Raw genomic sequence first — 15,000 nt, forward strand, 5'->3', positions numbered from 1 at the left:
TATCTATCTATATATAATCTATATATCTATATATAATATGTATCTATCTATATATAATCTATATATCTATATGTAATATGTATCTATCTTTATATAATCTATATATCTATATATAATCTATATATAATATGTATTATATTATAAAGATGCTGCTTTGAAGTCTGAGGATGGGGGCAGCGTGGTGGCCCAGAGGTCAGCACCGTGGTCTCACAGCAGGAAGGTTCTGGGTTCTAATCCAGGTCGTTCCGGGCCTTTCTGTGTGGAGTTTGCATGTTCTCCCCATGTTTATGTGGGTTTCCTCCACCATCTAAAAACATGTACTAGGTTCTCCAGGCAGTGCCCTTGAGCAAGGCACTGGCTCAGATCTGGAGTTGGTCCCGGGGCGCTGTGATTGGCTGCCCACTGCTCCCTGGAGGGATGGGTTAAATGCAGAGAATGAATTTCGCTATGTGTATGTGTATGTGACAATAAAGTACCTTTAATGTCCGCCACCAGATGGCGCGCCCGCTTTCTCAAACGTTTAGCTCCGCCCACATTTAGCCCAATCTAATCTACGTACTGCAGTCAGGTGCAATCACCCTGACCTGGAGGAAGCTCTGGCTACAACACAGATGCATTCTGGGATAGGAGTTAAACACTCTCTGGGTTGGGCGCCCGGATGGCTCGGTTGGTAGAGCGGGCGCCCATATGTAGAGGTTTGCACCACGGTGCAGCGGGCCAGGGTTCGGCTCCGGCCTGCAGCCCCATGTCATTCCCCCCCTTCTCTCTCCCCTTTCATGTCTTCATCTGTCCTTTCAAAAGGCCAAAAATATCTTTTCTTTAAGCTATCTATGATTGTTTGATTGCTAACGTTAGCTCATAGACTGTGCGTTAGCTCAAAAAGCCGTTAGCATCTTGGAGGCTACTTGTCGCAAAGTGACTCATGCGCGACTCAAATCTGCGGGCAGTGACACTCCTCATACAGTATTAAATTAATTTAACTGTTGACACAATACAGTAACGTGAGATATTTAAAGGCGTACTAAGTAACTTTCTCTCTACAGGTAGTCTAATGTAACTACAGCTCGCGTAGCGCGAGCTGTAGTTACATTAGACTACCTGCAGGGGGACCCAAGAGAGAAAATTATACAGCATCCCTTCAAATTAGCTGATACAGACTTAGAAACAGGACACTGAAGTTTCTCTGACTGCTTCCAGGGAGGAGAAGGAGAGGAGGAGCTCCCAGGAGACCAAGGAGACGGCAGAGGAGGAGAACAAGAAGAAGGAGGAGGAGGAGGAGGAGGAGGAGGAGAAGGAGGAAGTGATGATGGGTTTAACCGGACGGACACCGTCAACGGGACGAGCCGACAGCTTCCGCCAGGCTTTCTGCAGGACTTCCTGGACAGGTAAACAGTTCCTCAGTCACCTGGGCCCAGTATTAAAAAAACATTAATCTGGATCAAATTGATCTGGATTTGGAATTCCCATGTTTAGCTGTCCAGGATCAGCTGATCCATGTTTAGCTGTCCAGGATCAGCTGATCCATGTCCTGTTTAGCTGTCCAGGATCAGCTGATCCATGTTTAGCTGTCCAGGATCAGCTGATCCATGTTTAGCTGTCCAGGATCAGCTGATCCATGTTTAGCTGTCCAGGATCAGCTGATCCATGTCCATGTTTAGCTGTCCAGGATCAGCTGATCCATGTCCATGTTTAGCTGTCCAGGATCAGCTGATCCATGTTTAGCTGTCCAGGATCAGCTGATCCATGTCCATGTTTAGCTGTCCAGGATCAGCTGATCCATGTTTAGCTGTCCAGGATCAGCTGATCCATGTTTATCTGTCCAGGATCAGCTGATCCATGTTTAGCTGTCCAGGATCAGCTGATCCATGTTTAGCTGTCCAGGATCAGCTGATCCATGTTTATCTGTCCAGGATCAGCTGATCCATGTTTAGCTGTCCAGGATCAGCTGATCCATGTTTATCTGTCCAGGATCAGCTGATCCATGTCCATGTTTAGCTGTCCAGGATCAGCTGATCCAGATTACTTTTATGCCAGTTGTTTAAAGGAACATTGGATTGGATCACTATAGTAATTTGGTATTTGGATCACTAGGATCCAAATACCAAATTTCAGGATGACCAAATCCTGTTGGCCAGAGCCTTAAATTGGGGTCAGCAGTGTAGCCTACTGGCTCAGAAAAGAACTACAGGTAAACAACATCATGTAAAGACCAACAGGTAAACAACAACAGGTAAACAACAACAGATAAAAAACAACAGGTAAAGAACAACAGGGGCCTGTTGCACAAAACTAGGATAAGGGATTAAGCCAGGATATCTTGGTGATCCTGGCTCAATTGATCCGTAATCCGGTTGCACTAAAGCTGGATAGGGGGCAGGAGGATATGTTATGGTATAAATTACCATGGAGATTTATTCTGTGGAGCTAGCCTGCTCCAGACCAGGCTAAATTCCAGGATCTATTTAATCTCATCCCTAATGTCAGTCAGCAGTCACCACAAATGGAAACCAATAGTTATTTCACTGCTCACTATACATTGTTATCACATATAACTAGACCCACTGTCATTATTTAAACGTTTGTGATCATTAATTTCAATGATTTTGGATAAATAATGATTTTTAGATGATGTTGTTATCATTAGATAATTTACAGTTTCCCATAGACTATAAGGCTATATATAAAATGATAGAATATTAGGGCCACAGAGGGAAAAAAAAGACAAGTCATACTATTGTGACCCACCACCCGTGCCTTGTCTGTGGGTATTCTTTTTCACTGCTAAAACAGTACAGACAATGTGTGAGCAGGCACCTTCTGGGTACAATATATGCTTGTGCTTTGTTAAATATCAGTCAGGGACCATACCATTCTGCAGAATGTTCTTGTATTTGATTTTGACCTGCTGCCATGTCCGTTTTGGCCCGTTCATGTTTAATCTACATCACACGCACACACACACATTCTTTATCACAAGAACATTTAATGGAGTGACACTGCAAAAAATGACTTAATATCAAAAAAAAAAAAACTTAAATAAAGATGTATTTTCTTGATTTGCTAAATGACCTAGCAAAATAAGTATAGTTTAGACAAAAAATATAAACTTTAAGTAAATGTGTGCTTAAAACAAGCAAAAAAATAAAAAAAATCTGTCAATATAATAAGAAAAATTCTCTTGAAATAAGTTTACTTTTTCAATAAACACTTAATTTTAGAAAAGTTCTCTTGTTTCACTGGCAGATTATTTTGCTTATTGGTAATTTTGCTCAAGAAAATATTTAAGATTTTTTGGAGATATTTTGTTTTTACTGAAAACAAGACAAAAATACTAAGTAAGAAAGACATTTTTGCAGTGCAGTGAGCAACCGACCTTGGGTCCTTTGAAAGGCGCTATATAAATTAAAGTGATTATTATTATAGCTCATCTATTTATTCAATTAAAATTTATTTATATAGCACTTTTCACAATTGTTTCATTCTGTCAAAGCAGCTTTACATTAATAAAAGCAGGAGAAACAACAAAAAAAACGGTTGGACAACATAAGAAGCAGAGTACAACGGCTAAGATTAAACCGCATTGAGCGTAGTAATGTTAAAAATAATAGTATATGGCTTTAATAATAATTTATCATAGCTTTATACAGTGTGATGGAGTTACTTTACACAATTTCACTCATATCTGCAGTGCATTTCAATTGAAAATGTAACCGTGTCATAATTACAGTACAACTGCGTTTTTGGAGATGTGAATTAAATATTTGAATTGTAATTGTGATGTTTGAGCCGAGCGGTGAGTGTGTAATTGTGCACTACTTACGCATTCAGGCGGTCTGCAATACTTTGCCACGCTTTTTCTCTTTGCTTTATCACCTGTGGCGGTGTTGCCTTTCTTCTTAATTATATCTTTTACCTCCTCGTATGCCTCCATGAGGATTTGTGCCTTCCGACGGGGAAAAGTACGCGGCTCTAGTTGCCATGGTAAATCAGTTAATCTGTGATCTGTGGCGGGGTCCATTTGAGTGAGCCGTGAGCGCGCACCTATCCAGGATTGGTTTCACCTGGCTTAATGAATCCGTGTCTGCTCATCCTGGCTTGGTCTTTGTGCAACCAATTAAGCCTGGACGCACATGTTTTGGCTTCATTGAGCTCAGCTGAGTCATTTATCCCGGATGTCTTAATTCTACTTTTGTGCAACAGGCCCCAGGTAAACAACAGGTAAACAACAACAGGTAAACAACAACAGGTAAACAACAACAGGTAAACAACAACAGGTTATATAAATGTATCATCAGTAAACATTGATTTTATGATCATTCACTTAAAAAAAAAAAACAGTCTCTGATTTTATTTGGTTTCAAAAATCCCAACTGAATCCTCTCTTCTGATTGGATCAGGATAATCCTGTTTGTTTTTTATCAAATAGATCCCAAAGTGAGTTCAAAGGGCAGGTTTGATCCATATCAAATCATGGTCTTATCTTAGTTCAGATTCCTCTTTTGCTTTTGGAAAACTCATTTCCAAGACTTGATCCAATCCGTGATCCAAAATCCCACTGGATTACCATTGAAAAATTCTCTCTCCAGGTATCTGTCCTCTGATTGGCTGTATTAACTCTCTCTCTGCAGGTATTTGTCCTCTGATTGGCTGTATTACTCTCTCTCTGCAGGTATATGTCCTCTGATTGGCTGTATTAACTCTCTCTCCAGGTATCTGTCCTCTGATTGGCTGTATTAACTCTCTCTCCAGGTATCTGTCCTCTGATTGGCTGTATTAACTCTCTCTCTGCAGGTATCTGTCCTCTGATTGGCTGTATTAACTCTCTCTCCAGGTATCTGTCCTCTGATTGGCTGTATTAACTCTCTCGCAGGTATCTGTCCTCTGATTGGCTGTATTAATTCTCCATATCTGTATGTATATTAACTCTCTCAGGTATCTGTCCTCTGATTGGCTGTAGTAACTCTCTTCTGCAGGTATCTGTCCTCTGATTGGCTGTATTAACTCTCTCTGCAGGTATCTGTCCTCTGATTGGCTGTAGTAACTTATTGTATTACTCTCTGCAGGTATATGTCCCTGATTGGTTGTATTAACTCTCTGTACGTGTGTAGTAACTCCTCCAGTATCTGTCCCTGATTGGCTGTATTAACCTCTCTCCAGGTATCTGTCCTCTGATTGGCTGTAGTAACTCTCTCTCCAGGTATCTGTCTGATTGGTTGTATTAACTCCTATAGATTGGTAAACTCTCCAGGTATTTGTCCTCTGATTGGCTGTAGATTACTCTCTCTCTGCAGGTATATGTCCTCTGATTGGTTGTATTAATCTCTCTCCAGGTATTTGTCCTCTGATTGGCTGTAGATTACTCTCTCTCTGCAGGTATATGTCCTCTGATTGGTTGTAGTAACTCTCTCTCCAGGTATTTGTCCTCTGATTGGCTGTAGATTACTCTCTCTCTGCAGGTATCTGTCCTCTGATTGGCTGTAGTAACTCTCTCTCTGCAGGTATTTGTCCTCTGATTGGCTGTATTAACTCTCTCTCCAGGTATCTGTCCTCTGATTGGCTGTAGTAACTCTCTCTCCAGGTATCTGTCCTCTGATTGGCTGTATTAACTCTCTCTCCAGGTATCTGTCCTCTGATTGGCTGTAGTAACTCTCTCCAGGTATCTGTCCTCTGATTGGCTGTATTAATTCTCTCTCCAGGTATTTGTCCTCTGATTGGCTGTAGTAACTCTCTCTCTGCAGGTATCTGTCCTCTGATTGGCTATATTAACTCTCTCTCCAGGTATCTGTCCTCTGATTGGCTGTATTAACTCTCTCGCTGCAGGTATCTGTCCTCTGATTGGCTGTAGTAACCCTCTCTCTGCAGGTATGTGTCCTCTGATTGGCTGTATTAACTCTCTCTCCAGGTATCTGTCCTCTGATTGGCTGTAGTTACTCTCTCTCTCCAGGTATCTGTCCTCTGATTGGCTGTATTAGTTCTCTCTCCAGGTATTTGTCCTCTGATTGGCTGTAGGAACTCTCTCTCCAGGTATTTGTCCTCTGATTGGCTGTATTAACTCTCTCTCCAGGTATCTGTCCTCTGATTGGCTGTAGTAACTCTCTCTCTGCAGGTATCTGTCCTCTGATTGGCTGTAGTAACTCTCTCTCTCTGCAGGTATCTGTCCTCTGATTGGCTGTAGTAACTCTCTCTCTCTCTGCAGGTATCTGTCCTCTGATTGGCTGTATTAATTCTCTCTCCAGGTATCTGTCCTCTGATTGGCTGTAGTAACTCTCTCTCCAGGTATCTGTCCTCTGATTGGCTGTATTAACGCTCTCTCCAGGTATTTGTCCTCTGATTGGCTGTAGTAACTCTCTCTCCAGGTATCTGTCCTCTGATTGGCTGTATTAACGCTCTCTCCAGGTATTTGTCCTCTGATTGGCTGTAGTAACTCTCTCTCTCTCCAGGTATCTGTCCTCTGATTGGCTGTAGTAACTCTCTAGGTATCTGTCCTCTGATTGGCTGTATTAACTCTCTCTCCAGGTATTTGTCCTCTGATTGGCTGTAGTAACTCTCTCTCCAGGTATCTGTCCTCTGATTGGCTGTATTAACTCTCTCTCCAGGTATCTGTCCTCTGATTGGCTGTAGTAACTCTCTCTCTGCAGGTATCTGTCCTCTGATTGGTTGTAGTAACTCTCTCTCTCTGCAGGTATCTGTCCTCTGATTGGCTATATTAATTCTCTCTCCAGGTATCTGTCCTCTGATTGGCTATATTAACTATCTCTGCAGGTATCTGTCCTCTGATTGGCTATATTAACTCTCTCTGCAGGTATCTGTCCTCTGATTGGCTGAAGGTTTTCGGTCCTCTCATCATGGGCATCGGGATCTTCCTCTTCATCTGTGCGAACGCCGTCCTGCACGAGAACCGAGACAAGAAGACGAAGGTCATCAACCTGCGGGACATCTACTCCACGGTCATCGACCTGCACGCCCTCCGAAAACCCAACGCCACCACGGGCGCCACGCAGCGCCACGGCAACACGCTCAATGGCATCATCAACTACGTCCAATCACAGAGCCTCGAGACCAAGAACAGGAAGTACCCCGCATCGCTGAGCCGGAGGGAGAGAGAAGAAGAAACCGAGGAAGGAAAGGAGGGAAGAGAGGGAGGAAGGGAGGGAGGAAGAGAGGAGAGGGAGGAAGAGAGGGAGGAGGGGGGAGGAGGGGAGGGAGGAAGAGGAGGAAGAGAGGGAGGAAGAGAGGGAGGAGGGGAGGGAGGAAGAGAGGGAGGAAGAGGAGGAAGAGAGGGAGGAGGGGAGGGAGGAAGAGAGGGAGGAGGGGAGGGAGGAAGAGGAGGAAGAGAGGGAGGAAGAGAGGGAGGAAGAGAGGGTGGAGGGAGGGAGGAAGAGAGGGAGGAAGAGAGGGAGGAAGAGAGGGTGGAGGGGAGGGAGGAAGAGAGGGAGGAAGAGGAGGAAGAGAGGGAGGAGGGGAGGGAGGAAGAGAGGGTGGAGGGAGGGAGGAAGAGAGGGAGGAAGAGAGGGAGGAAGAGGAGGAAGAGAGGGAGGAAGAGGAGGAAGAGAGGGAGGAAGAGAGGGAGGAGGAAGAGGAGAAAGAGTGTTCAGTATCTCTCCGTCCAGACCAGCTTCCTGCAGGGAGTTACTCCTCCTTTCCTCCCATCTGTCTCACCCCTCCCTGTCTCACTCCTCCCTGTCTCACCCCTCCCTGTCTCACCCCTCCCACCTGTCTCTCTCCTCCCTGTCTCACCCCTCCCACCTGTCTCTCTCCTCCCTGTCTCTCCCCTCCCACCTGTCTCACCCCTCCCGCCTGTCTCTCTCCTCCCTGTCTAACCCCTCCCACCTGTCTCATCCCTCCCTGTCTCACCCCTCCCGCCTGTCTCTCTCCTCCCTGTCTCATCCCTCCCACCTGTCTCTCTCCTCCCTGTCTAACCCCTCCCGCCTGTCTCTCTCCTCCCTGTCTCACCTCCTGTTGTCCTCTGCGTGCACGCCCCCCCCCTCCCACCGGAGGCGGAGCCTGCCAGCGAGCGCCGCTGGTTACACGGAGAGGACGAATCGTTTGGGTCGACCGATGTGACATCACACAGGAAGTATTCCGACCAATCAGTGTGACTTCAGTGTGACTTCAGTGTGATGTCAGAGTGACTTCAGCGTGATGTCAGCGTGATGTCAGAGTGACTTCAGCGTGATGTCAGCGTGATGTCAGCGTGATGTCAGCATGATGTCAGCGTGATGTCAGCGTGATGTCAGAGTGACTTCAGCGTGATGTCAGCGTGATGTCAGAGTGACTTCAGCGTGATGTCAGCGTGATGTCAGCGTGATGTCAGCATGATGTCAGCGTGACGTCAGCGTGATGTCAGCATGATGTCAGCGTGATGTCATAGAGGAACTGGTTCATGTCGCAGCAATAAGGAGTCTTCCAGATGAACAACTTTCTTTTTAAAGAGCTTTTAATGGTTAAAACAGCTGAGAAATGAATATATATATAGATAGAATATAAAAAAAAAAATATATAAATATATAAAAACATAAAAATATATAAATATATAATATATATATAAATATATATATATATATATATATAAATATAATGTATATATAAAATAATATATATATAATATATATATAATAAATATATATATATATATATATATATATATATATAAATAGGATATATATATAGATATAGAAATATAGAGATAAGAGAGAGATAAGAAGGAAGAAGAGAGAGAGAGAGAGAGAGAGAGAGAGAGAGAGGGAGAGAGAGGGAGGAGGAAGACATGCAGGAAATCATCACAGGTCAGACTCAGACCCTGGACCTTCTGTGTATCTATGCGTGCGCCTGCTCTACCACCTGAGCTCAGCGGCCACCAGATGAACAACCTGTACTAACTAACTCATTACAACGACACCTGGAATGTCTCCGGACTCGTCATCATCAGCAGGTTCTATGTAACCATGGGAACGGACTCTTATCCACAGAGACTACACTTAAAATCTGTCTTTACACAAAGACAAAAAGTTCAGAGCTTCAGAAAACATTTGCACATATTTCCTTCAGGCTACATCTACACTGCTGCGTTTATATATCTTATATATATATTATATATCTCATATATCTTATATATCTCATATATCTTATATATATTATATATATTATATATCTTACATATATTATATATCTTATATATATATTATATATCTTATATATCTCATATATCTTATATATCTCATATATCTTATATATCTCATATATCTTATATATCTTATATATCTTATATATATCTCATATCTTATATATCTTATATATCTCATATATCTTATATATATTATATATATTATATATCTTACATATATTATATATCTTATATATATCTTATATATCTTATATATATATTATATATCTCATATACCTATATATCTCATATATCTTATATATATATTATATATATTATATATCTTACACATATTATATATCTTATATATATATTATATATCTTATATATCTTATATATCTCATATATCTTATATATCTCATATATCTTATATATCCTATATATCTTATATATCTTATATATCTTATATATATCTCATATCTTATATATCTTATATATCTTATATATCTTATATATCTTATATATCTCATATATCTTATATATATCTTAGATATATTATATATATCTCATATCTTATATATCTTATATATCTTATATATCTTATATATCTTATATATCCCATATATCTTATATATCTCATATATCTTATATATCTTATATATCTCATATATATCTCATATCTTATATATCTTATATATATCTTAAATATATCTTATATATCTTATATATATCTCATAAATCTCATATATCTTATATATATCTTAGATATATTATATATATCTCATATATCTTATATATCTTATATATCTTAAATATATCTTATATATCTTATATATATCTCATATATCTCATATATCTTATATATCTTATATATATCTCATATATATCTCATATCTTATATATCTTATATATATCTTAGATATCTTATATATATCCTATATATCTTATATATCTTATATATATTATATATATCTTATATATATTATATATATCTTATATATCTTATATATATCTCATATATCTCATATATCTTATATATCTTATATATATCTAATATCTTATATATCTCATATATATTATATATATCTTATATATATTATATATATCTTATATATCTTATATATATCTCTATATCTCATATATCTTATATATCTTATATATATCTTATATATCTTATATATCCTATATATCCATATATCTTATATATCTTATATATATTATATATATCTTATATATCTTATATATATCCTCATATATCTCATATATCTTATATATCTTATATATATCTTATATATCTTATATATCTTATATATATCTCATATATCTCATATATCTTATATATCTTATATATCTTATATATATCTTATATATCTTATATATCTTATATATATCTCATATATCTCATATATCTTATATATCTTATATATCTTATATATATCTTAGATATCTTATATATATCCTATATATCTTATATATCTTATATATATTATATATATCTTATATATATCTCATATATATTATATATCTTATATATATTATTTATATCTTATATATATCTTATATATTATATATATCCTATATATATTATATATATCTTATATATATCTCATATATCTCATATATATCTTATATATATTATATATATCTTATATATATATCTTATATATATCTTAGATATCTTATATATATCTCATATATCTTATATATCTTATATATATTATATATATCTTATATATATCTCATATATATTATATATCTTATATATATCTTATATATCTTATATATTATATATATCTTATATATATCTCATATATATTATATATCTTATATATATCTTATATATCTTATATATTATATATATCTTATATATATTATATATATCTTATATATATATTATATGTATTAGATATCTTATAAATATCTTATATATATTATATATATCTTATATATATATCTCATATATATTATATATCTTATATATATTATATATCTTATATATATTATATATCTTATGCTGCGTCTCCGAGACCTAAAACTCTACACTGCTCTGTAGTCTGGACGCAGACGGAGACATTTCCATCTCGTCTGTCTGTCTGTCTGTCTGTCTGTCTGTCTGTCTGTCTGTCTGTCTGTCTGTCTGTCTGTCTCTCTGTCTCTCTGTCTATCTGTCTGTCTCTCTGTCTATCTGTCTGTCTGTCTATCTGCATCCAAAGGTGATAAAACCGTAGAAAAAGGAAACATTGCAAAAGTCAAACCTTTAGAAAGCAACTTTGACTTTGACTTTGACTTTGTGTGTGTGTCTGTGTGTGTGTGTGTGAGTGTGTGTGTGTGTGTGTGTGTGTGTGTGTGTGTGTGAAAGGTCATGTGATCTGTGATGTCAGACTACTTCCTGGAGTTTAAACTTGTTTGTGTCTCAAAGCGCAGCGGCGTAGATGCAGCCTGACTTTCTTCTTCTTCTGCACCTTTAAAAGAGAAACTTTCATCAGCATGAAACTGTTCCAACTAAGCTCAGCTGTACCCACTTCGGGGCTTGTTGTTGTTGTTGTTGTTGTTGTTGTTGTGATGAACCATGTGACACAACGTCTTCCAATGAAAACTGAACCTGCTTCAGCGTCCAATCAGCTGCTGACTTTCCCTGAAGTGTTTCTCTCTGAAACATTTTCATTAATAAATCAAAATAAAGCACAATAAATTCAGCTTTGTTGTCAAAGATAATAAAATGTCTCGTTATTCCCGGAAGGTTACCCTACTTACAAAGTAACCCACCAGACTCCATGTAAATAATCAGGACTTTTATCATCGTAAAACACATTTCATTCAAAGTGGACAGAAACTAAATAAAACTACCAAAAGCCGTCTTGGTTCATCTTTCCACTGTTCCAACAATCATCACTCTGGTTTGGTTGAAATAAACCCTTAATTCACCCATTTACATGTGGAGATATGCTGGATCTATACACGCTAAAAGTCCTGATTATTTACATGGAGTCTGGTGGAGATATGCTGGCTCTATACACGCTAAAAGTCCTGATTATTTACATGGAGTCTGGTGGAGATATGCTGGCTCTATACACGCTAAAAGTCCTGATTATTTACATGGAGTCTGGTGGAGATATAAACTGGAATATGCTCTATACACGCTAAAAGTCCTGATTATTTACATGGAGTCTGGTGGAGATATGCTGGCTCTATACACGCTAAAAGTCCTGATTATTTACATGGAGTCTGGTGGAGATATGCTGGCACTATACACGCTTAAAAGTCCTGATTATTTACATGGAGTCTGCTGGAAATATGCTGGCACTATACACGCTAAAAGTCCTGATTATTTACATGGAGTCTGGTGGAGATATGCTGGCTCTATACACGCTAAAAGTCCTGATTATTTACATGGAGTCTGGTGGAAATATGCTGGCTCTATACACGCTAAAAGTCCTGATTATTTACATGGAGTCTGGTGGAGATATGCTGGCTCTATACACGCTAAAAGTCCTGATTATTTACATGGAGTCTGGTGGAGATATGCTGGCTCTATACACGCTTAAAAGTCCTGATTATTTACATGGAGTCTGGTGGAGATATGCTGGCTCTATACACACGCTAAAAGTCCTGATTATTTACATGGAGTCTGGTGGAGATATGCTGGCTCTATACACGCTAAAAGTCCTGATTATTTACATGGAGTCTGGTGGAGATATGCTGGCTCTATACACGCTAAAAGTCCTGATTATTAACATGGAGTCTGGTGGAGATATGCTGGCTCTATACACGCTAAAAGTCCTGATTATTAACATGGAGTCTGGTGGAGATATGCTGGCTCTATACACGCTAAAAGTCCTGATTATTTACATGGAGTCTGGTGGAGATATGCTGGCTCTATACACACTAAAAGTCCTGATTATTTACATGGAGTCTGGTGGAGATATGCTGGCTCTATACACGCTAAAAGTCCTGATTATTTACATAGAGTCTGGTGGAGATATGCTGGCTCTATACACGCTAAAAGTCCTGATTATTTACATGGAGTCTGGTGGAGATATGCTGGCTCTATACACGCTAAAAGTCCTGATTATTTACATGGAGTCTGGTGTAGTTTGGTGATGGTGATTTCTGGGCTGTTTCATGTTAAACTAAAAGGATCTTACTCTTTAACTAAAAGGTCTCTCTGTAGGGATCCATCCCATAATGTTCTCAGACTCTTAGAATAATAATCTGAGCCTGTCGGTGATAACTCTAACCCCTCAGCAAAAGTACTTAGTTACATCCCCCCCCCCCCCCGAAGAAGAGAGGGAACAGTGTGAGTGTGTAAAGGGTTAAACAGCAGTAAAAACAGCGGGCTGCTCCTTTAACTCTGTCTGCTCATTCATCTCAAACTGTTGTCTCAGTTGGGGGCTGGGGGGGCGGTACCATCTGTGGTAGGGGGGACAGGGGGGGCTTTCATTTACATTTCGTTGGTTCTCCAACATGGAGAAAACTAAGCAGCAGCCTGATCCATTAACCCCCCCATCAGATGGTTCAGCCTCCCCCACCCCCATCAGATGGTTCAGCCCCCCCCCTCCCCCTTCAGTTGGTTCAGTCCCATTGATCTGAATGAATGAGAGACTCCGCAGCAACGCATTCCTCTCCTCTGGATCCCTTCTGCAGGTCAGAAACTCTTTTAATTCCGTTTCTACATTTCTAGTCCAGTTAGAGACACGTAGACCCGATCCGAGTCCAGTTAGAACCGGTTTCTATTCACAGAGAAGCACTTACACACACTTTAAATTCACCTAGAAGGACTTTACATTCAGTTAAACCCCTTTTATTCGGTTTGAACCCCTCTGACTCCGTTAGTAACCGTTAGTAACCGTTAGAAACCGTTAGTTGATTACGTTGTTTTATTGTTGCAGAGATGAAGATGAAGATAATGATGAAGATGATGAAGTTTGTGGTGTTGTTGCTGCTGATGGAGCGAGCTGCAGCTCAGCAGAGAGGTGAGACACACACACACACACACACACACACACACACACACACACACACACACACTGGTCCAGTATTAAACCAGAACCGAGCTGTAATGTAACCCTACAGGACTAATGTTCAGCAGCAGTTAGAGTCACTAAAAGTTCTGTTGTTGCTGCTGACATACTCAGATTATTAGAGTCTGACAACATTATGGGATGGATCCCTACAGAGATAGACCTTTTAGTTAAAGAGTAAGATCCTTTTTAATTTACAAACAGCCCCGAAATCACCATCACCAAACTCCACCAGACTCCATGTAAATAATCAGGACTTTTAGCGTGTATAGAGACAGCATATCTCCACCAGACTCCATGTAAATAATCAGGACTTTTAGCATGGTAAAACACACTTTATTTAAAGTGGACAGAAACTAAATAAAACTAACAAAAGCCGTCTTGGTTCATCTTTCCACTGTTCCAACAATCACCACTCTGGTTTGGTTGAAATAAACCCTTAATTCACCGATTTACATGTGGAGATATGCTGGCTCTATACACGCTAAAAGTCCTGATTATTTACATGGAGTCTGGTGGAGATATGCTGGCTCTATACACACTAAAAGTCCTGATTATTTACATGGAGTCTGGTGGAGATATGCTGGCTCTATACACACTAAAAGTCCTGATTATTTACATGGAGTCTGGTGGAGATATGCTGGCTCTATACACGCTAAAAGTCCTGATTATTTACATGGAGTCTGGTGGAGTTTGGTGATGGTTGAGTGTGTGTCCTCTCAGATGAGTGAGCAGTAATGGTGGTTATCTAATACAGTGTGTAGAGTCTCCCTCAGTGTCTCTGCAGAGAAAACAGTCCTTGACCTGAGAGTGAGACAGCGCTGTGATGCTGCTCTCTATCTGTTGAGTCTGGTCTCATTTCTCTTCAACAGGAAA

At 39.3% G+C, this 15,000-nt stretch overlaps 1 protein-coding gene and 1 long non-coding RNA gene across 2 annotated transcripts in view; both read left to right on the forward strand.

Moving 5' to 3' along the window:
• Window positions 1-8,422, forward strand: part of LOC120552146 (transmembrane protein 200A-like) — a 13,464-nt gene extending 5,042 nt beyond the window's left edge. The window contains exons 3-5 of the mRNA XM_039789918.1: window positions 1,198-1,385; window positions 6,803-7,163; window positions 7,630-8,422. Coding sequence (XP_039645852.1) covers window positions 1,198-1,385; window positions 6,803-7,163; window positions 7,630-8,064 — 984 coding nt within the window. The 3' untranslated portion in view covers window positions 8,065-8,422. The remainder of the gene's footprint in view (window positions 1-1,197; window positions 1,386-6,802; window positions 7,164-7,629) is intronic.
• Window positions 8,423-13,664: 5,242 nt separating this feature from the next.
• The window catches only part of LOC120551967, a 3,394-nt gene continuing 2,058 nt past the window's right edge, over window positions 13,665-15,000 (forward strand). Inside the window, exons 1-2 of the long non-coding RNA XR_005637943.1 lie at window positions 13,665-13,747; window positions 13,993-14,076. This is a non-coding gene — a long non-coding RNA (uncharacterized LOC120551967). The remainder of the gene's footprint in view (window positions 13,748-13,992; window positions 14,077-15,000) is intronic.

Source organism: Perca fluviatilis, chromosome 22, assembly GCF_010015445.1.
Source record: "Perca fluviatilis chromosome 22, GENO_Pfluv_1.0, whole genome shotgun sequence".
NCBI lineage: Eukaryota > Metazoa > Chordata > Actinopteri > Perciformes > Percidae > Perca > Perca fluviatilis.